This window comes from Sceloporus occidentalis, unplaced genomic scaffold (assembly GCF_023333645.1).
Source record: "Sceloporus occidentalis isolate IW3139 unplaced genomic scaffold, rSceOcc1.0.p SCAF_6, whole genome shotgun sequence".
Classification (NCBI taxonomy): Eukaryota; Metazoa; Chordata; class Lepidosauria; order Squamata; family Phrynosomatidae; genus Sceloporus; species Sceloporus occidentalis.
This window is the reverse complement of record NW_028316986.1, coordinates 115,667,035-115,689,188: the sequence shown is the minus strand read 5'-3', so window position 1 is coordinate 115,689,188 and position 22,154 is coordinate 115,667,035. Positions and strand designations below refer to the sequence as shown.

Sequence of the window (22,154 nt, the reverse complement as noted above, 5' to 3'; positions counted from 1 at the left end):
GACTGCTATTACAAGGTGTTTTAAAGATAGCTTTATTCTATCTACCTTTCCCTGGATTCCCCCCACCCCCCCCCACTAAAAGTAGCAGTGGTAGGGGTGTTGGATCAAGACTTGCGTTCAGTGGCACTGTATTAGAAGAAGGGGTGATGCAAGGAATGACTAGCTTTCATGAATACTTAACCATTGGCTATTCAATAAACTGGGGATGAGCATGGGATCCCTAGAATTTTTTATAAAAACTATTACTCTTTGAATGCTATTGCTGCTGCCTCCCATAATTTGCTGTTGAAAACAAGGTAACATGAGCTAACACTGAATGAGGTAACGCTGAAAGTTACACAAGATGTGAGCCACTGTAAAGTCAAAAGCACAAGGGCACATCATTCACTTACTCAATAGTCATCCTTGCTACTGTCTCAAGATTATTATACCCTGCTGCTGAAAAGTTATCCTTGTATCTTTCCATCTTGATAGCGTGCAACCATTCTCCAACTGAACAAAATGTTGTGAAATCGGGTGTGTTCTGATCCAGAAGAGGACTGATTGGTCTAAGTTATGAGGGGAAAAGCACAAAATTATTGTTATAATCCAGGGGGGAAAGGAACACAGCATTAGGAAATTTGAGACTTCTGGCACTGAGGATAGATTAGGATACTTCTAAAAGCTTCTCTAATGGCTGATCTGCAGTTGACCCTTGGTATCATGAGGGATCCGTTCTGGACAGCCCCCGTGGATACCAAAATCCATGGATGCTCATGTTCTGTTGTTCTCAATGGCAGTGAGTGCACATGGCTGTACAACCATTAGGGATGGCTGCACCACCACTGGGGACAAAGGAACTTAATGGCAGTGTGACAGTGTCCATATGCCACTAGTGGACAACAGGGGCTATCTATAATGGTGGCATGGATATGTGCATGCCCCACCATTGGATACAATGCGGGCTTGCCATCTGCGGATGCTTGAATCCATGGATGTCTAGGTTTGAGCCTTCTAGTTGTAGTAAGTTTTATTACTCAAGTTTATCCATTCTCTAATCCATACTAGACAGCTTGCATGACAATATATCTCTCAAGTCAGGCACTGATAATCCTCCTCGTTCTTTTGCATCCTGTAATGTTTTATATTTAACTCTTGATTTCTTTCCTAGCCATATAAATAAGGATAAAGCCTTCTGCCATTCTTGAAATAAGATTTCCCCCCCATTATTATCAGATTAGTTTGAAATAAAAAAAAGTAGTTTTGGCAAAATGTTCATTTTAATATATGCTATCCTATCCAATAATTATAATTTTATTTTTTTCCAATTTTCTAAATCTTTTAAAATTTGAATCCACATTTTCTTGTAATTGTTTTGATACAGATCAGAATTATTCGATGTTAAATCTATCCCCAAATATCTTACTTTTATACTCACTTCAAAACTAGATTTCTTCATCAATTCGCCTTCCTTTTTGGGGGCATTTTTTGTTACTATTTTAGTTTTCCCTACATTTATTTTCAAACCAGATATTATTTCTTTTCTTTTTAGTGATCCCCACCCATTCTGCATTATCTGAAAGACTGCATCTCTTTATATACGTGCATTAAGATCTGCACTTTCTCATAGCCCCAACACCCTTCCACGGGAGTTCCAGTTGGCCCCTTTTCTCCTCTCTCTCCTTTGGCAGATGAAGATGTTCTTATTTAGGCAGACCTTTTGAATTTTAATTATGACATTGTAGTGTGTGTGTAATGTGGAGTGCTGCATTTTTTTAAATCTTCAGTCTTTGCTGGAAGCTGCACTGGAAGGAAAAGGCAATGGCGCACGCGCCACCATGGGCATGAGCCCTATTCACTTGAATGGGGCTTGTACATCCGTGTTTTCTCCCTTACGTGGAGGAGTGTGTGTGTGTGTCTGGAATGGATCCCCCGCATAAGGGAAGGAACGACCGTATATTATAAATATGTGTTTTTAATTGTTCTTAACTATGTTTTTAATAATAGTGAATTTAGAGACATAACCATGTTAGTCTGGAATATCAGTATGCAAAGGGATCTTGAGGCACTTTTGATACTACAACCTCTTTTTTCATAGTTAGTCTCATAGGTGCTACAATATTCTTTTAATAAAACTGTTATTTAATTATCTTAACTTTTGTAAACAATGGCATTTTTTAAACTATTATAAGCCACTTTGGATAATAAATAAATAAAATACACAGTCCTAGTGGTCCTATTGGTCTATTCACACAACCAAAATTGACATGGGGGGAATATCACAGTCCCTCTTTGGCTTGTGGATGCCAAGGCAGAGTTAATCTTCACACCTGGCACACAACTATTTATTCTTGACTTCTATGCTCTCTTCCTATGTTCACATAAACATACTTTGATATCCAGCAACACTGAATATGTGGAACTTGCCTCTATATAAATACAATAATACTTGTAGTAGATCAGCATGTGAAGAAAAAAACATAGATCACTGATAAAATGGCAATATTATAAAGGGGTGGGGGGGAGGGCAAGTGGCCTGATAACCATACAGTGTACACCTTAAAATATTAGGCTAGAATGATCAAGATTATAAACTGAGGTTTTTAGCAGATGTGTTTTCCCTCTAAAACGAAAATAAACATTGTATAAAATGCACTGGTTATTTTTAAATCCCTGAAGTAAATAAACAAGGAAAAAACAGTAATGTTTCCCTTCTGATGTTGTGTACATCAGCAGGGAGAGGTGGGAAATACAAATAAAATTTATTACTACTACTACTACTTTATCAATGGTTTCTGTTCTGCCCTTCTATTTTATATCAGGGATGGGCAAAGTGAAGCATGCAGGTGACATGCAGCCCCTTGAGGCTGTTTCCCTCCCCCAAAATGATCTCTTGGGGTGTACGGAGGGCACTACCATCACATCTGAAGGCCTCCTGGATGACCCAAAGGTTAAAACAAAATTCTGCCTCAAAATACCTTCTATGGGCCTAGGAAGACCCCAACACATGCCACCCATATCTAGAGATGTTTGTGGGCATTTGAAGAAAAAAAAATCATTTTTGTGGGGGGTGCCACCTTCCAAGGTCTCCTGGAGGGCTAATGCAACCCCTTACTCTTTCACAGCTGCCCACTACTGGTTTAAATGACAAAGGAACACAGTAATACAACAGAATTTCATGGGTTAAGATAAATTTGAAAATATGCTGATTCTAAGCAGATTCAAAAAGCCAGCATCTTGAGCTGAGTCTGGGAATAAATTATAACAGGTATGCTCAATACAGAATCAGAACAACGTGCTCTAATTTTTTTTAACTCTGGTAGTCTCATTTTGCATTATGTTCCTGGACAGGCTTCAAGTTCAGCCCCACAGAAAAGGCAATATAATCATCCAATCTGGAGGTGAGTAGGCTTGATTTTACTTCTTTGTAAGAAGTGGAGGTGATGTGGTAGATACGAATTGGCAAATTATGTTCCTGGGGACTACTCCTCCTCAACAAACTAAATGGAAATCCCATCCTTTCTTGAGACTACAGTTGGTCCTTCATATCCATGGGTTCTCCATTCATGGATTCAACCAACTATAGTTTGAAAATATTCACACTCAAAAATTTCCAAAAAGCAAAACTTGATTTTTCCATTTTATATAAGAGATACCATTTTACTGCATCACTGTATATAATGGGATTTGACCATCCACCGATTTTAGCATCCATGGGGTGGTAGTGTGCTGGAACCAAGCCCCAGCAAATACTGAGGGCCCACTGTATAATGCCATTCAGAAGCACATTTCTCCCCAGGTTGTCAGTAGGCAGTGATGTTGGCAGTACGGTGTTTGAAAGTGGCATCATGCTGTTTTTATCTTGTCTCCTTTCAGTTGTGTATTTAAATCCATATTAAACTTTTAAACATGTGCCTTTTTAATGCAATTATTTAATTGCTTTTCTTTAACCTTCATTATAACCTGCTTTTGCATCCCATGACAGAAGAAAGGTAGGATATAAACTGAATAAAATAAATACCTCCAACCAATAGCAACCTCAACTTGTCTCAGATTGTCTTAAGCAAACTGTACTAGTTTAGAAATTCTAGTGCTTTCATCTAATTAGATGCTAGTAAAGATAGATCTAGCTGGATGTCATTTAGGTATGGATGACACCTGAATCCAAACCTTCAACAACTTACCTACTACAGGTTCCCAAAGGGGTTTTCAAGCTGTTTGGGTTGCGGATCATCTTGTCTAAAATGCCCACTATTTGCTCAAACTTTGGCCTTTCTGCCCGCTCTTTCTGCCAGCAGTCTAGCATCAGCTGGTGAAGGCCTGCTGGGCAGTCCATGGGTGCTGGCAAGCGATACCCTTCTTCGATTGCTTTTATAACCTAATAGCCAAAACAACATTGTTTTGAATTTTTACGGCCCATGAAGAATCAAGCAGCCAAATTAAGCAATCAAAGCTTTATGAAATGTATCTTTCAAACAGAGCCTGTTGTTTTGACACATGCATTCATGTAGATCTATAATATTTTTGTCTTTTTTTTAAACCCATGCTTATTAAACAGATTATTTTGTGGTATATGCTGAGAGCAAGGCTGCATTACCTAGTCAAACCAGCAGCAGGGAACTGCAATTAAATTCACCGAGGGTGCAGCTGATAAATTGATTAATGAAGATGCTCTTTGAAAGCAACAGCATTTGCTCAAAAACATTTCCCCTCCTCCCCACTTCTGGAATCAAGTTTTAAATGAACAGCGGATTAGGCAACCGTACACGCTATGCAAAAATATTGTCTGAAAATAGATGGACAACACAAGAGTGCTTTTTAAAAAAGCACTTTCTCATATTATTTGCTCTTACAATAAGCAAAACCAGACCTGACTATAATGTGGCTGGGTGATATCTAAATGAATCAGTAAAACAGTCCAGCATTAACAGGAAAAGGTGGTGCATTGTGATATGGTGCAGGAGAACTTAATGTCGATAGGAATCCACTGGTTGACTTCCTAGCTGACTCCATTTGGAATTTAAGTAAACTATAGAAACAGGGAGGCAAGAAACCATAGGAAAGAGCTATAAGCCTCTAGGGCAGGATAAGAAAACATACCGGGAAGCAATCTGCTGATAAAAAGGGTTGTAAGATATGTCTAAACATAGTCTGGGCGTAGAGCAGGAATTTCATATTTATTGACACCTAGTCTTAAAAACTTAGAATTAATAAGGAAGAGTACTTGTTCCTGAAAAATAGCACAGGGTGCTCTTTTTCAGCATGCAGTAAGATAAAAAATAAAAAACAAGATTATTGGTAGTTTCTTCTGGGATTAGCGAAGACAGGAAAGCTGCCATGATTAATAAAAGCTGGTCATAATCCATCTTTTTTTAAAAAAATGTGTGAGTGTGTGTGTCTCTGTGTATCTATTTTCACCAGCCTGGTATGTAGAATGCCAAGCTTCAACAGAACTCTGAAATGGGATTGAAAAGAATAACAACTAGACAGCAGCCAAGCTGATTGTGGTGTTCTGGGTGTTACTATAAAACAAAGTAACCTTTCCCAGCTCTGCATTTATTTTTTTAAACGTCCATCAAAAATCCCATTAATTCATAAAGAAATAATGGCCTCAAAACCTATTATTATTCTGAATTAGAGTAGGCTCACTTGAACCAATGGAATTTACCTACATGTTGACTCAACAACTAGTTAAATATGTACTTGTACTGTAATTGCAGGTAACCAACAGGCCTTTGGCTATAGCTGACAATGTACACGTAACATAGATTTAGAGAGAACTCCACATATACAAAAACCAGATGTAACTGTTACTGGAAACTTCTCCCTGTACTATTCATTGTATCATTCCGTCATTACAGACTTTGTGTCTAATGTGTTTAATTATATGACACATGCATGTCATTGAGTATAATCTCCCTGTACCCAAGTCCTTCACACACATTATTTCAGTAAGGCTTTTAACAAGCTAGTGAAATGTGGGCTAGACAACATAACTGTTACATGGATTTGTAATTGGTTGACCGGCTAAACCCACAGGGTGCTCAACAATGGCTCCTTTTCATCTTGGAGAGAAGTGACTAGTGGGGTCCCACAGGGTTCTGTCCTGGGCCCAGTGCTGTTCAACATCTTTGTTAATGACTTGGATGACAGAATTTTGGGTGTACTTATCAAATTTGCAGATGACACCAAATTAGGAGGAGTAGCTAGTACCCCTGAGGTCAGTATCAAACTTCAGAATGACCTTAATAGATTAGAAAGCTGGGCCAAAACTAAGAAAATGAATTTCAACACGGAGAAATGTAAGGTACTGCACTTAGGGCAGAAAAATGAAATGAACAGATATAGGATGGGGGACACCTGGCTGAACGAGACTATGGGTGAAAGGGATCTGGGAGTCCAAGTAGACCACAAATTGAACATGAGTCAACAGTGCGATGCGGCAGCTAACAAGGCCAATGTGATTTTAGGCTGCATCAATAAAAGTATAGTGTCTAGATCAAGGGAAGTAATAGTGCCACTCTATTCTGCTTTGGTCAGGTCCCACCTGGAATACTGTGTCCAGTTCTGGGCACCACAATTCAAAAAGGACATTGAGAAACTGGAGCGTGTCCAAAGCAGGGCGACTAAAATGGTGAAGGGTCTGGAAACCATGCCCTATGAGGAACGATTTAGGGAGCTGGGGATGTTTAGCCTGGAGAAGAGATGGTTAAGGGGTGATATGATAGCCATGTTTAAATATGTAGAGAAATGTCATATTGAGGAGGGAGCTAGCTTGTTTTCTGTTTCTCCAGAGACTAGAACGCGAAGCAATGGATGCAAGCTGCAGGAAAAGACATTCCACCTCAACATTAGGAGGAACTTCTTGACAGTAAGGGCTGTTTGACAGTGGAACAAACTCCCTCAGAGTGTAGTGGAGTCTCCTTCCTTGGAGGTCTTTAAGCAGAAGCTGGATGGCCATCTGTCGGGAATGCTTTGATTTAGATTTCCTGCATGGCAGGGAGTTGGACTGGATGGCCCTTGTGGTATCTTCCAACTCTACAATTCTATGATTACACAAACTACGTCTGAGTGTGGATAATATAGGGAGAGGTTTATAGATGTTTGTTTAAAGCAAACAAATCTTACATGTTTGAAATTTGTGTCATTTTGAGGCTGTGGAGAGTATACAGTGGAAGGTATAAAGGAAGGATATTATAAAGCAGGTGATTAATTTTTTTTAAAAAAAGTTGTGTTGATGATTTTATTGTTAGTAAATCTGCAAATTCCTATGATTGATAAATTGTCATTTATATATATACATAAGGAAGGCTATTTCAAACACAATTGATACAACTATCCTTCATATAAAAGAAATAAACAAATGGAATTTAAGATTAGACATTTATTAATAAAATGAGAGTACTTCACAAAACTGCTGCAGGAATTACAGCCTAATGAGAAAAAATGTATGTAAAATTCCTCAATAATCTCATACAGAAATTGTGAAGCGGTTATTTTATCAGTTGCTTCTGATTTATAAATCCTAAAATATAAACATGAGAATGGTAAAGATATAAGGACAGTTCATCCCAACAGTAAAAATCAAATGGAATAAATGAGCACAACACAACAAAAATGAGAATAAATGAGCACATTTGTAAATATATTTTCTTTCTTGTGGAGAATTGTTAAGTTGATGGAAAATGACTAATTCCAAGATTATTGGTGCTCACTTTAAATAAAACATTTTTATTTCACTTTTAAATATGAACAAGTAAATTTGGAATTTCGAAACAATGGCTTAATGTATTGGAGGGGGAAAAGAAAAATTGTAAGATTTACATGAAAAGCACAGTGATGAAAGGATATGTTTAAACAAAAGGTGCACAGGGAAAGGACAAATGTTCTGCTGTTCGCTCATTATATTATCCCACTCAAAAACATTCTGTATTAAGCAGTGTCCTCATTTTAATAAAAATTAAAAATAAATGTGCATAGGAGAAATATAGATCTCTCTAGTCCTGCTAACTGAAATAATTATCACATTAGGTCCACCTAGACAGGTATCTTAAGTAAATGACTTCTTTCAACTTTCAATTTACTACTACTTCATATGTGTTGGTGAATATAATACAACTACATACATTGAGAATATTGCTTTATCAATACTGTTTTTGACTGAAAGAATGTCTTCTGGAACGTCATCATAACTCTCCAAACCCGGAATTCCATCCTGAAGTTATTGCGACTCCAATTCCTTTAGAACCATTGGCCCCAGTCTTTCCGCTCCTTTCTGTTCTGCAGCAGGTCTATCACTATGTCTTATTTTCAGGGAATGGCTTATTTTGTGCAAATTCTTAGAAACCCTGCAATGGCTTATTTTATGTATTGTGTTACCCCCAAAATAAGACAGTCTTATATTTATTTTCCCTCAAGATACACTATGTCTTATTTTCAGGGGCTGTCTTATTTTTATCAAGTATGGTACAGTGCACCCGCGTCACACGCGGGCACGCTATACGTGGCTTTCATGATATGCTGAAAGCTCTGCGGGGGGCAACGGGCGGCACGTCCCATTCGGATGAATGGGGCATGCGCCTGTAGTGCACGCATGCCGCCGCATGCACAAGCCCCATTCACTTGAATGGGGCTTGAGCATGCACAGTATTTGGCTTATGCAGGGGGGAGGGGTCAAGGGTGGACTGTACAACAATCTATATTTATTCAAATATAGTTAAGTCGCCTTCTTTTGGAACATTGTCATAACTCTCCGAACCCAGAATTCCATCCCAAATTTCTTGCAACTCCATTTCCTTTAGAACAGGGGTTCCCAACCTGGGGGTTGCCAGGTTGAGAATCCCCCCTGCCTCCCCCTTCTCGTCGGTCTCGGTGCTGGCACTGCGCGAGGAAATGGGGACGGGCTCCCTCCTCCTCCCCTTCTTCCCGCGGCTGCAGGCACCTGCAGGGAGAAGGGGACGGAGGCGGGCTCCCTACTCCTCCCCTTCTTCTCGTGGCTGCAGGCACTTGCGGGGAGAAGGGGATGGGGCTCCCTCCTCCTCCCCTTTTTCCCGCAGCTGCAGGCATCCACGAGAAGGGGACGGGGCTCCCTCCTCCTTCCCTTCTTCACGCAGCTGGGAGGCCGAGAAGGGGCGGGACTTCTGGCCACAAAGGCTGCTGGGGCTTGTAGGTGGCTGAAAGTCCTGCCCCTTCCTGGCCTCCCAACCAATCAGGGAGGCCGTAGGTAGGACTTTTGTCTGCAATGGTGGTCGCGGCCCAACAAAGGTTGGGAACCTCTGCTTTAGAACAATTGGCCCCAATCTTAGCGCTCCTTTCCGTTCCACGCCAGGTCTATCAATATGTCTTATTTTCAGGGTATGGCTTATATTGAGCAAATGCTTAGAAATCCTGCTATGGCTTATTTTATGGGTATGTCTTATTTTCAGGGAAAGAGGGTACTACATTTTCTGGTGTTGTGTCTTTCCCTCACCTGTCCTTGAAGGTTAATATAAGAAGATCCCCTTCTCAGACAAATTATGCCCTTGTGACTCTGGTCAAATAAAGACAACACAGCCTGTATTACTCCAGTGCTCATACTACAGGGACATCTACCTCAGCCTTATTTTACCTCTGTTGTATAAACATCAAGGACACACCAATCAATTTTACACTTCTTTGTTGTTTTTGAACACCAACATATAATGTTGCCAGATTCTGTGCAGCTGCAGTTAAAATCCTCCAGGCATCCTCCTGTGCTGGTCTATGACTGTAATAAAGAGGAACTGAACTTGCTGGTGTTGTGTGATTTAAAGTTGTTTCTGACTTCTAGTGACCCTAAGGCAAACCCTATCATGGAGTTTTCTTGCCAAGTTTCTTCAGAAGGGCTTTGTCATTGCCATCCTCTGAGGCTGAGAGAGTATGAATTGCTAAAGTGGGTTTACATGGTGAAACTGGGATTTGAACCCTGGTCTCCAGAGTTGGACTCCAGAGTGCAATGCTCAAACCACTACACCACACTGTTCCTGCAGTGTTACTTACTCTACTTAAAATATCAGTTACTCACCAAACCTTTATTGGGCAAAATGTACAAAATCCCTACCAGCAGAAAATGCTGAAGATTATGTTGAATGGTTCATTTAAATTACAAGTCCTCAATGGTTAAAGAAAAAAATAAACATGCTTCACTTCGTTTCCTTATAAATACTAGGTTTTCTATTTAAGAAATTATTTTCTTGAAGCTACTGTAATTTGTCTGATCAAAATGACCTACATAGCAATTTTCATCCTAGCTAATATGTGAATCATTAATGTGTGCTTCAGAAAAAAGACTCCCACACCTTTAAGTTAATTTTACCAGTAAGAAAGTTCACATGCAAATGTTGGTTTGAAGTGTAGAAAGAGAACAGGCAAAACATATATTTCATGGATCATCTCTTATGCCTTGTGCTGGGGCTAAATTTATTTTCTGATTTGCCTTTTTGTTTTGTTTTGCAAATCAGGATGTGAACACATGCACATTATAATACACTGGACTAAAATAATTAAAGCTCTTTTTCTCCTATCAGGAAATAAAAGCTTTACTTATGTGCTTATTAGAATATATGTGGTCTGTTGTTGTGCTTGTCACTATAGGAAATTGAAGCTGCAAACAATATAATCTGTTCCATGTAGCCATTTACAGGACAAGCAAATACCTTAAGCCCAATGCAAAGCTTGAGGAAGAAGTATGAAAATATTGATTTTTGTCAGAGTTGCTCCCCTTTCTAATAGTTCTTTCCTTAGTCTTTTTTGAAAGATAGGTAAGCTTTGCCTTTGAGGCATCTTATATTCCTGTCAGACACCTTTTATGTTTGAATCTAGTACAGAAGGAAGGTGTCAAAAGGAATGAAACTCTACTGGGTGTCTAGGGAATGTAAATATTTCTCTTTCTCTGCCCCAAGGACTTGTTTGCCCATATTTTGACAGTCCATGAAATCTCTGACACTGAGACCTGTCAAATATTAACAACTTTGCACTCTGCCAAACTGACTCATCATTTAGATTTTATATGGTAGATTTTTTTTTTAAAAAACCCCACCTTTCTTCACTGTCGATCACTCAACCTTAATCTTAAAAAAAAAATGGCATGATTTCCCAAAGTATGTATTTACAGAAATATGTTATTTCCACAAGGAACTGAAATTTCACTTTGTATCTGTGTGATTCCTAGATACTGTATTATAAAATAAAGCAAAATAGGTGCCAGAACAGCTTTCACCACCATTTAAGGGTCAAGAGCATGCTTTAGATTAAAATTGTCTCCCTGTAATGAGAAATTCTCTTCCACCTTGATCCAAACTTTAAAGAAATATCCCACCATGTTGCATTTCTAAGAGTGAATTACATTTTGCGATTAGTAGAGGCTAAACAGTCACTGATTATCAGAGGGATGTTTTTCAGCATTACCCACATGTTACCAATAAACCTACTGTATGTTCCTCATATTCTGTGAAACAATTCAGCATCTCCCTTAATATAAATAACTCAACAAACTCTCAACCCAAATCTTAATACAGTTGTCCCTCTATATCCATGGATTCTTTATCCAGATTCAAGCATGCATGGCTTGACAATATTTCAAAAAAATGATAGTTTACTTTACTGAGATTCAGATTCATCTCACTGGCCCTTATCTAGCAAATTACAACATCCAAGCTGAGCCAGCACCAGCACTGTCTCAGTGATTTCAATGGAGACTAAGTGTCATTGGCATACTGATGGCAGTCTTTCTCCAAACCCCTAATAACCTCTGCCAGTGGCTATATGTAAATACTATACACCATGAACAGAATGTAATCCTGCAGTACCCTATGATAACCAGAAACCACTGATAAATCAATAGTGTAGCACTCCTGCATCTTTCACCTGAATAGTCAGGGCAACAAAGTTCCAAACTCTGACCTAAACCAAACTGAAAAGAGTCCAAAAAAGTCTGAGGTTAACTGGTTGCAACATACTCGAGCATTTTGCTCTTAAAGGGGATATTAGTTATAGGATGGCAGTTCCCATACACAGTATCAGGGAGGTTCTGCTGAGGGAGCACATTACAGCCTCCTTCAGGACAGCAGGAGCCTCTCCTGGAACAGACCAGCCTGGAACACCTGGATTCTGCATGACTTGGGGATGTGGCGTTTAGATACTGCATACCCCAAGACGCCTGGAAGCCTCCCTGGCCAACCAGACATGGGTGGCTTCAAAATGCTCTGGGGTGATGCTTGAAGATGCCCTGAGATTCATAGAATCAGAGTTGGAAGAGACCACCAGGGCCATCTAGTCCAACCTCCTGCCAAGCAGGAAGTCACAATCAAAGCACCCCTGATAGATGGTCATCCAGCCTCTGTTTGAAGACCTTCAAAGAAGCAGATTCCACCACCCTCTGAGGGATAGCGTTTCACTGTCAAACAGCTCTCATTGTCAGGAGGTTCCTCCTAATGTTGAGGTGGAACCTCTTTTCCTGTGGTTTGAATCCATTGTTCTGGGTCCTATTCTCTGAAGCAGCAGAAAGCAAGCTCTAGAGAATAGGACTCGGTTGTGGCCGGGCTGCCTAAGGCAGCATTATAGTGGCCCAAATGGGAGCGGAAAAGATCTGCTTCTATTTGAGTCAGCTCCAGGGCAGATTGGGGCAACGGCATGTGGTTGCTGGGGTGCTGGGTCGGGCTGTACCAGCCCAGCTCCAATCCGCCCTTTTTGAGTGGTCTGTTCTAGACCATAATGAGGCATTCATCACCCTCTGATCTCATCCAGTCAAATCATCTTGGCTAAATCTGATAAGCCAAAGCAGCAGCTTCTCTTTTATCACACAATCATCACTGACTTATTTTGCAAATTGATATACATGTATCCTTAAGCTCTAAAGCTTACTTTCTGAAGGCCTCCATGTAGAAAAACGTAACTGCTATGAGATCTACATAACCACCTGAATCCACTCCCAAGGCAATTCTTTTTCTGTAATTTGCCTGAAGAGTATAGACTTCTCTACTGCTTACCTTGCCATTGTCTTTACTGCCCAACACACAATGGCTTGCTTTTTCCCTTGCCAGCTAACATGTCTAATGACTGATTAAGCAAATAAGACCAACTAAGCAAAGCTCCTGGTGATGGCTTGCATTTTGTAGGTCATTCTGTGGGCAATTTTACTATGGACATCTCAAAGCACACTATGAGAGACAGAACTCATACTCAACCTATTCCAGGGAAGAAAATGAGCTGTCATTCAAGGCTGGCTTTTTGTTTGTTTGTTTTTGGCTATAGGGTTGATTCCCCAAACAGTTTCTGACACAGGAAAGTCACCTTCATACAATGCTGATACACTGAAGTAGTTCTGTGAATACAAAGTAAAAGGTTGCTCACCAAATGAAACTTGAAAAGCTCATAAAGTAAGCAGAGGGTTTAACACAGAAGAGTTCTTTCACTAGACTAGACTATTACTGCCAAAAAACTAATCTCATGTTGACCTCATGTTTCTAAATAAATAAATATATAAATAAACAAATAAATAAAATGCCAAATTACACATGTCACTAAGGCCAAACAACTTGTCTACTGAGTATTTTTGTTAAAAAAAATTGTGCCAGAATTGAAAACTGCTCCGGAGGGATAATCTACACTGAACCCATGCATAATAAGCTCAAACACATGTTTAAAAGCTGCTAAAAGGACAAGTCCATCTTCCTTATTCAAAAATATGTTTAGTTTCTGTAAGGAATAAGCTCAAGGGTTAGTCACAGGAGACCTCCATATTGAACACAAAACTCATAGATGTTTGTGTAAGAGCTAGTTTGAGTATCATGAAAACATCCCCTCATTCTGCACCTGTGTAAACAAGCCTGGGGCCAAGATCAAGGGTGTGGAGATGACTAAATATTTTCATTTTATTCTCTTATTTTGGAAGAAAAAAAAGACACTCTGAGTCTAAGAAGATACATGCCATGTCATCTATTGTTTTCCAAGAGTGCTGTTTTTCCATTAAAGGAGAGCGACATAATTTTGTTTGAAAAGAATATGGAATGAAAATTTTGATCAGTAGAAAATGAACGGAAGGAAATTGCTGTTGCAGATGAAAGTTATTCCATTCTCTGTGCCCTTTTTTAACAAGTAGATTTTTTTATTATAATAAACTTCTTGTTCTGTGTATATTTTAAAATTATGTTATATTTTATAGACTATCAGTTGTGAAAATGTGCAGATGTTCTCAGCCACTGAATAAGAACAAACTATCAAACGTTTGTTGTTTCACACTGGCTCATATCAACAAGAAACATGTTTAAGACTTCCCATCTACAGCACAAGGAGAAATTAAGTAAGAGTTTACAAGCCATGAAAAGAAGCTTAATGCACATCTCCAAGTTTCCTTCTCACCAAAGGTAAATAGGTGGAATAAAAGTATTTCAGGATAAAGATGTTTGAGGAATTTGAGCTGCATGAATTCTGATATTAATCATTTGCATCTGGACCAATGTACAGAACAGGATGAAGTTATCTTTCAGATATCTCCCTTCTCTGAATTTTATGATGCAAAGTTATTGGCTAATTTCCAACTCCTCAATTTAAAAATGCATATTTAAGAATAATATACTTTTAGGAAAATATGTTTTGAGAAGAAAATATGTTTACAAATATATATTTTAACATGAATTTTCTCATTTTAAAAAAATAAATTAATTCAAAAAATATTAAAGAGAATTAGGAATGTCACATTCAAAAGTGGTATCAACTAGAAATGGAATGATTTGCCCATTCCTTTAAAAGTGTATAAAATAAAGCAGGACTGGAAAAATCCAAGGCATGTATGAAGGCCATATACTCTTTGTATCTTGAATTTCACTCACTAGTTCATGATTTTTAAAAATGCATTAGTATGCTTTTTCATGAACTTGATATGGCAATTTACTAAACAATAAAAGACTACAATTAGCTACTGTTATAGATTTTAAAAAGATTTTAAAAACAGATTACAATACAGATTTGGAGGATTTGGTTTAATATCAAACTTGGCATTAAATCAGCTTTAATATTTAGAAAAGCAAAAAAAATACATATAAGAATATGGCTCATGTTATTTTCTTTCAAAATGAGTTTCTGTTCTACATTTATTAACACAAAATACTAGCTGTTTTTACTGTCTTCACCTATCCCTTGAGGAAAAAAAATACCGAAATGATTTTACTCACAAGTTCCACCTATCTGTACATGACTGGCAAAAGAAAAAGCAAGTAATGGTTACAATTTTGGAACTTACATCTTGATTTGACATATCCCAGTACGGCCTCTCTCCGTAAGACATTACTTCCCACATAACTATTCCATAACTCCATACATCACTTGCTGATGTAAACTTTCTATACTGTATGGCTTCTGGAGCTGTCCATCTTACTGGTATTTTGCCACCCTATAGAAGAAGAACATATTTTTCAAAGAAAAGGCACTTTAACAGATTTTCACCTTCTGGAAACAAGAAAAGAAAATTAAAATTGATGGAAAAAAAATCACAGCTAGGGTTTCACCTTTAATTTTGTGGAATGTCAAAGGTGTTCATTAGCTACATACTATTTCCCTCTACAAAGTCAGCTTACATTATGTGTACAGTCATGTAGTGAGATGTAACTGGAGTATATCAGCTCAGTTCACTGCAGGAATCCAATGTTTTAAATATTCTGTCCCTTTGCACTTTTAAAACTAGCTAACAGTGTCGGGGGGGGGGGGGGAGAGCTTACTAGGAGAGTGCCTGGGACTGTCTTTGTCTAGATGCTATAATCCAACATTTGGAGTATAGCTACTTGTAACCACTACAGGTGTGGATCAAGGATACTGAACACCCTATTGAGCACTGCTGAATAGTCTCTGGAAGCTGTGTAATGTAGTGATGAGCTGCCTATTAAAGTTTGCAAGTAACAGCCCTGTACGATTGTAGTCATTCTTAGCATGAGTCAGGACTCTAAGAACTTTGTTTAACAGAAATGTGAGATATAAATAAAATAGATAGATAGATAACTTTTACCCCTAAATGTTTATTGCAATTCATTACAAGAAGGGTGTTGAACTGATTGTCCCAATCAGATATTTTAATTAATATCAAGAAGTGTTTTGGGTTGATTGATCTGGATATGTCTGGCTAGAGGATGCTATGACCAAGAGCTGTTGCTGACGCATATTCCAAATGACTGTTTTAATCCATTACTCACTACTGATGAGATCTGTCCTTGCATCCTAATATCTATATTTGATTTGCCTTATTATCCATGTTGTTGAGAACAATGGTAAAAAGAACAGTTTCCCATTCCTGGTCTGTCATGTATAATTTTCATTTTTATCCCATGATGATACTTCTCAACATGAGACAACTTCCACTGGTGGAAAAGAATTCTGAGTGCGTACTGGAATGGAGGATGTGGGCTGCTGAAAGTCCTTTTCCCAGAGGGCAGACACATACTGTACTGTCTAGTGCTGAAAATTTCACTACTGTCTCTTTCACTACTGTCTTTTTCACGCATTCGGGCTCAAGGTACAAACAGTAGCCAAGACAGTGAAGTTGCCCATAGGTTTCCTCATGTCACTGTAAAAATGTGCATGTGCCAGAATATTATAAATTAATATAGAATTCAAAAAAAATATTTTTTCCCCTGCCAGCCTGTCCTCTTATTCATTTTGAATGCCTCCTTCTCCACTGTTAAGGAAATATTCCAAATATATCATAAACTTCAGTATCCTAAGGAAATCCCCCTCAGGTAGTACTGCTTCTTCTATTTCACACCACCAAGAAAAGAGTAAATAGATAAGATGTTCTTGAGTGGGTCGTATGCCCAGAATATAACTTACTGTTGTAGTGTAGACAGCTTCAGGGTCATCTTCTATAACTCTGGAGAGGCCAAAATCTGATACTTTACAAACAAGATTGCTGTTGACTAGGATGTTTCGTGCTGCTAAATCCCTGTGCACATATCCCATATCAGCCAAGTATCTCATTCCAGCAGCAATTCCTCTCAACATTCCCACCAGCTGAATTACAGTAAATTGCCCATCATGTTTCTGGAGTGAAGACAGAAGCAGAGAAATACTACTTGGCACTGTTGACATGGAAAGAGATATTCAGTTTTTTAAAAATAGTTTTTATAGTTTAGGCATCTTATCTGGAGATATTTGGTTTTAATTCTCTCTGTACTTTAAGGTGCACACACACTGTGCTCTGTATTGTACATGCAACACACAGTATGCCTCAGTCACACACACAACACATCTCCCATAGCCCACATATGTCAGTTAGGGTTCTGCAGTCCCTCCAGTGTAATCTATCCTCCCCTTTTTAGCAAAGGATGGGACACATGAATAGGCCTAATTGAATATAACATGTCTATCTTTACATCCTAGCTCATAAAAAGGAAAAAAAAATCTTACACAATGGTGGAGAAATACAGAAGTCTGAGGGAAGAATACTGACCATCAGTTTTAATGGTATGAATATAATTAAAGACCAAAAGAGTGCTGGGTGAGGGATTTTGGTAAGAATTGACTAACACTTTTTTTTTTCATACTGTATCTGAGATTTTGGGATGGAAAGAATGTGAGATTTTAAAATGTGTTTTGGCAGAGCTTTTCAGGTTATTTACCAAAAATGGTAAACAGACACAATGCTAATATGGGGACTTTAAAAAAAAAATCTGTCATTTCTGAATTACTGCTGCATTTAATTTAAGGACCCTTTTTTTCTTTCTACAATACTGCAAAGATACAAGTGTGTTTTTGAAGCATGTGTTCCCACAATATAGCTTTAGGCTTCTGTGATAGCTTCTATCATAGTAATCAAAACCACAATATCTGTCCCACATTGGATCACTTAGATGGCCAAAAATGTTTCTGTTTGATCCTGTCTGGTCTTCTAATTTCTAATCTGATTTTACTGAGACCATTCAGAGATCTCTTAACAATTGGCATGTTCTCATTTTATACTGAAAATGTTTTATTATGCTAAATTGGTAGCATATATATTTTATTTTTGAAGTGCTATATATATTTCCCTCAGGCACTCACTCACCCTGAGAAATGCATCCAGTGCTCCATTCTCCATGTATTCTATTACAATCATTACTGGTTTCCCTAAAAAAAAAAAAAAATCACAAAGAAGAAAGGGGATTGGAGAAACAAAAAAGAAAGAAAAAGTAAAAAGGAAGCACATTTTGTTTATAAAAATCATAGTCTGAGCAAAGCTGTTCCCCCCACCCCCATTCATGATGAAACATATGTTGTTCCTTCAAATAACCCGAGACACGAATGCTTCTAAAGCTTCTAACATAGTTCTTGAGATTTAATAAATCCTTAAATGTCTGCGTGGAGAATATGGTCATGATTCGTAAAATTAAACCATACAAATCAAAATATCAGTGTGTTCTCCTGACACACTGAATAGGACTCCAGGAAAATGACACCTCAGATAATATGAAAGGACATAAGGAACCTTAATTTTCTGCATGGTATTTGAGGAGAAATGACACCAGCCAGTCTCTTTCGCTCTTTCTTTTCATCATGAAGAAATCTTAAATGTTTGTCTCAAGTTGTAGCACAAACTAACACTGCTTCAGTTAAGTCACATATCAAGAGAAAAAAAATCAATTAATCCAGGCAGTACATCTTTCTCTCCTTTGAACATGAAAACACAACAATTTACAACCATTTAGATGTTGTCTGATGAGACTTACCTCTGGTGACAACCCCTTCTAAATGGACAACATTGGGGTGGTCAAACTGTCCCATGATGCTTGCCTCACAAAGAAAATCTCTTCTCTGCTTTTCAGTATAGCCAACTTTTAAGGTTTTAATAGCCACTGCAACATCTCTCTTGCCTGGAAGCTTTAGGCGGCCACTGCACACTTCACCAAACTCTCCTGTAATGGAAAATGTATTATGCACTAATGAACCACTCTAGTTCATCATTATAGGAAACCAAAATAAAAACTACATATTCATTCAGTGCTCCCGCATTTTATTTTTTATCATTTAAATCATATTAAGAACAGCATAATGCTGTCAACCTTAACAGTCCACATGGAAAGTAACTGGGAACTGCCCCCCTAAAATCAAAGGGATTTAAAACTACTTTGGCAAGATTAGACCCTAAATCGCAACATTTCAGTCTCTTCTGTAATAACTTGGAAAAGCTATAATAATCCAAGGCATGTAAACAGAGACAATAGTACAGCAGACAGACAGCAATGCCTGTGCATAATAGGTGGTATCATAAACATGTCAGAAGAAAAAGCAGAAAATTGCAGTGCCCTCAACAAAATCAAACATGTACATCAACTATTTCAAGAACTGAGAGCTTTTATTCCACAGCCAATTGTACGATAGCTGAGGAACATGATGAAATTTTGATACCACTTGTCTGTCACTTACACAGATATTCCATACTTTTATATTTGATATGAATGACAGAGGCATTTGTTCTTGCCTTTGTCAGCACACTTCAATTGGCCCACTTCTCTCTAAGTCTTCTCTGGAACATACAATCCTTGACCGTCCTACACCATAAATAAGTCTAGTAGAGTCAGCCCTCTGTATCCACAGATTCTTTATCCATGGATTCAACAAACTCCATGGCATGAAAATATTAAAAAAAAATATACATTCCAAAAAGTAACCCCTGATTTTTGCTGTTTTATATAAGAAAAGCGATTTCACTGTGCCACTGGCATAGTGAGGTTCCACAGATTTTGGTCCTGGAACCAAATCACAGCAGATACTAAGGGCCCACTGTACAAAGACTGCTCCACTAAAGGAACTGGCATATTAGATTTGCCTCTGTGTGCCTGCAGCCTTCTGAGTTTCTAAACATAAAATCAACCAGATTTTTTTAAAATGTAAAATTTGGAAGCCATATTACAAAACTTAACATCGGGGATTTGTCCATTTGCTCATCTTCCAATTAGGAGTATGGGCAGTCTTGTTTTCTTCATATTTTCCAAATTATCTTGGCTTTGTAGGACATGGAATATGCCTATCTTGGCTTTGTATTACATGGGAACTTATGTGTTTATTCCTAACTTACATTAGCCTATGTTCTTCACCTGGGTTAATGCATTTTCCCATTGACTGGGATGTGTTTGTTCATTAGAAAAGCAGCCATTCACACTTAAAAATATGCATATTGTTTAGCTTCTGCATATAAATGCCTTCAGTTGGGAGTTCAAAATGTGGCTCCAGTATCTCAAAGCAAAAGGCTGGCACTACAGCCTTGGGGAGGACAACAGAATTTGGTGTTTCTTCAAATGCATCATTAAGGTTTTCTAAAGCCTAAATCCAATGCCGCACTATAGCTCCAGTAGAACTTCCTTCCTCCTCTCTCCTTCTACCCAATGTAGCCCCTAAAAATGCCTGAAAACTGGCTAGCCCTCCAGACTAAGGTTAGGTGGAACTGTGGTGGAAAGGACAGATGGTAACATCCAACCTTTTCTCAAGTCTAGATCCAGTTTAAGTCTCCAATCTTATACATACTAAGGGGGTGGGGAGGAGTAAGCCCCATTGTACTGACTGGAAATTACTTTCCAGAAAACGCACACTTAAATATTGTTTCAGATTTGTTTTTTTTAAAATAACCCTCCCCACAACTGTGCATAATTTACACTAGTTGTCACATTGCTGTAAGGGTGATTTAATGAAAAATCGGACTCTAAAAGTACAGCATAAAGCAACAGGAAATCAAAGAATGTTTCCTTCAGGAGTCTCAGGTATTTGATATTTTTCTTGCCCATGGATACTTAATTTCACTACATGAACTAGTGTAATAAAAGTGTCACAGATCTTATTAATGCAAACAAATGGAAACAGGTTTCTAGAGCACGAACACCACTGCCTAAGTATGTAGAAAAAGCAAGAAAAGCAATGTAATGACAGTACAATTACCATCACTCACAAGACCGAAGACAAGGACTTCTTGTAGCAATAAAATACATTTGAAATGACACCAAAAACAGTTTCTCAAAAACCTTGCTCTTTAAATCCAATTTCTAGTTATAAAAAAGCATGATCTAATTTGAATTGTGGACCTCTTCTAAGTAAGCATGCCTTCAGAGCTTAACAGAAATATTTTCACAAATATATGGCCACTGGGATTTGAACTCAAATGCACTTCCTTCTCTTAATAATATGTGAAAAGGAATAATGATACTTGCATTTCTAATATGAAATATCCAATTAATTTCCTACTTGGGAATACACACACATGTACGTTTATGATCACTGCATTATTTATTTATTTTATATTTAGGACAAGCACAGCTTTGTTGCTTTAAAACAGTCTAGTACAAGAAGAAAAGCTCCATATACAAGATATAATTATTTGCCTGTCATCATGATATATGAGTTTCGATCCTGGCTAAATGGAAGAATTGTATAAAGAAGCCTCAGCCACCTTACCTGCACCAATCACACGCTCTATTTTAATACAGGAGGCATCTAACTCCTTGGCGAATTGATGGACAGCTCTATTTGGATCTTCATAGGTTTCAGGGTCAATGTAGGTTTTGGTGCCTGGAAATTTAACTGTAATGATGTAAGAAAGCATGACTGTGATGAAGCAAAGCACTTATTGTGCAGCCAACCCTGGAATTCCATCATGCAAAATGCTTGCTAGAGCAGTCAAGTCCCTGCCACACCAGGGATATTACCAGATAGACATCTCCTAGAACTACCTACTGAAAGACCACACCACAAAGCTATTCTGTCCCCCTTAACAGATTTCCTATGACATAAAAAGGGATGGAAGAAGCAGTGAGGTTTAAAAATGGAATATGACAATGCCTGGGTACAGTTCAACATTTGGTGAATGGGGCAGTGACTCTGCACTACAAATGCCTACGGTAATTTGGAAGCACCAGCTCTGAATACAGGCATACCTCGCTAATATGGTGGGTTGTTCCAGACCACTGCCATAAAGGCAATTATCACCAAAGCGAATACAGTCTCCCCTTGTCAGTGCAAAGCATAAAAAGATACCTAAACTATCATTTATTAAGCGAACAATAATGCCAGGCCAAAATAACAATACAAAAGCAAAAATAATAAATTTAAAACTGTTGCAATAAGACACTCAGTAACAAAACTGTGTGACTGAAAAACTGTAAATAGTGAAGCACTCTAAAGCAAAGGACTTTAAAGTGAGGTATGTC

General features: G+C 38.3%; 1 protein-coding gene across 11 annotated transcripts in view; it reads right to left on the bottom strand.

The window, feature by feature from the left end:
• The window catches only part of EPHA7 (EPH receptor A7), a 205,641-nt gene that overhangs the window by 3,573 nt on the left and 179,914 nt on the right, over positions 1 to 22,154 (bottom strand). For 6 of the 11 annotated variants that reach the window (XM_089530707.1, XM_089530714.1, XM_089530712.1 and 3 more), the window contains 7 exons: positions 21,403 to 21,528; positions 18,687 to 18,872; positions 18,026 to 18,087; positions 16,813 to 17,022; positions 15,236 to 15,385; positions 4,164 to 4,357; positions 393 to 548 (listed from right to left, as the gene is read on the bottom strand). In XM_089530707.1, the coding sequence (XP_089386833.1) occupies positions 393 to 548; positions 4,164 to 4,357; positions 15,236 to 15,385; positions 16,813 to 17,022; positions 18,026 to 18,087; positions 18,687 to 18,872; positions 21,403 to 21,528 (1,084 nt within the window). Of the gene's footprint in view, positions 1 to 392; positions 549 to 4,163; positions 4,358 to 13,181; positions 13,319 to 15,235; positions 15,386 to 16,812; positions 17,023 to 18,025; positions 18,088 to 18,686; positions 18,873 to 21,402; positions 21,529 to 22,154 lie in introns of those variants that run through there. The other 5 variants (XM_089530709.1, XM_089530715.1, XM_089530717.1 and 2 more) reach the window with 5 other exon arrangements.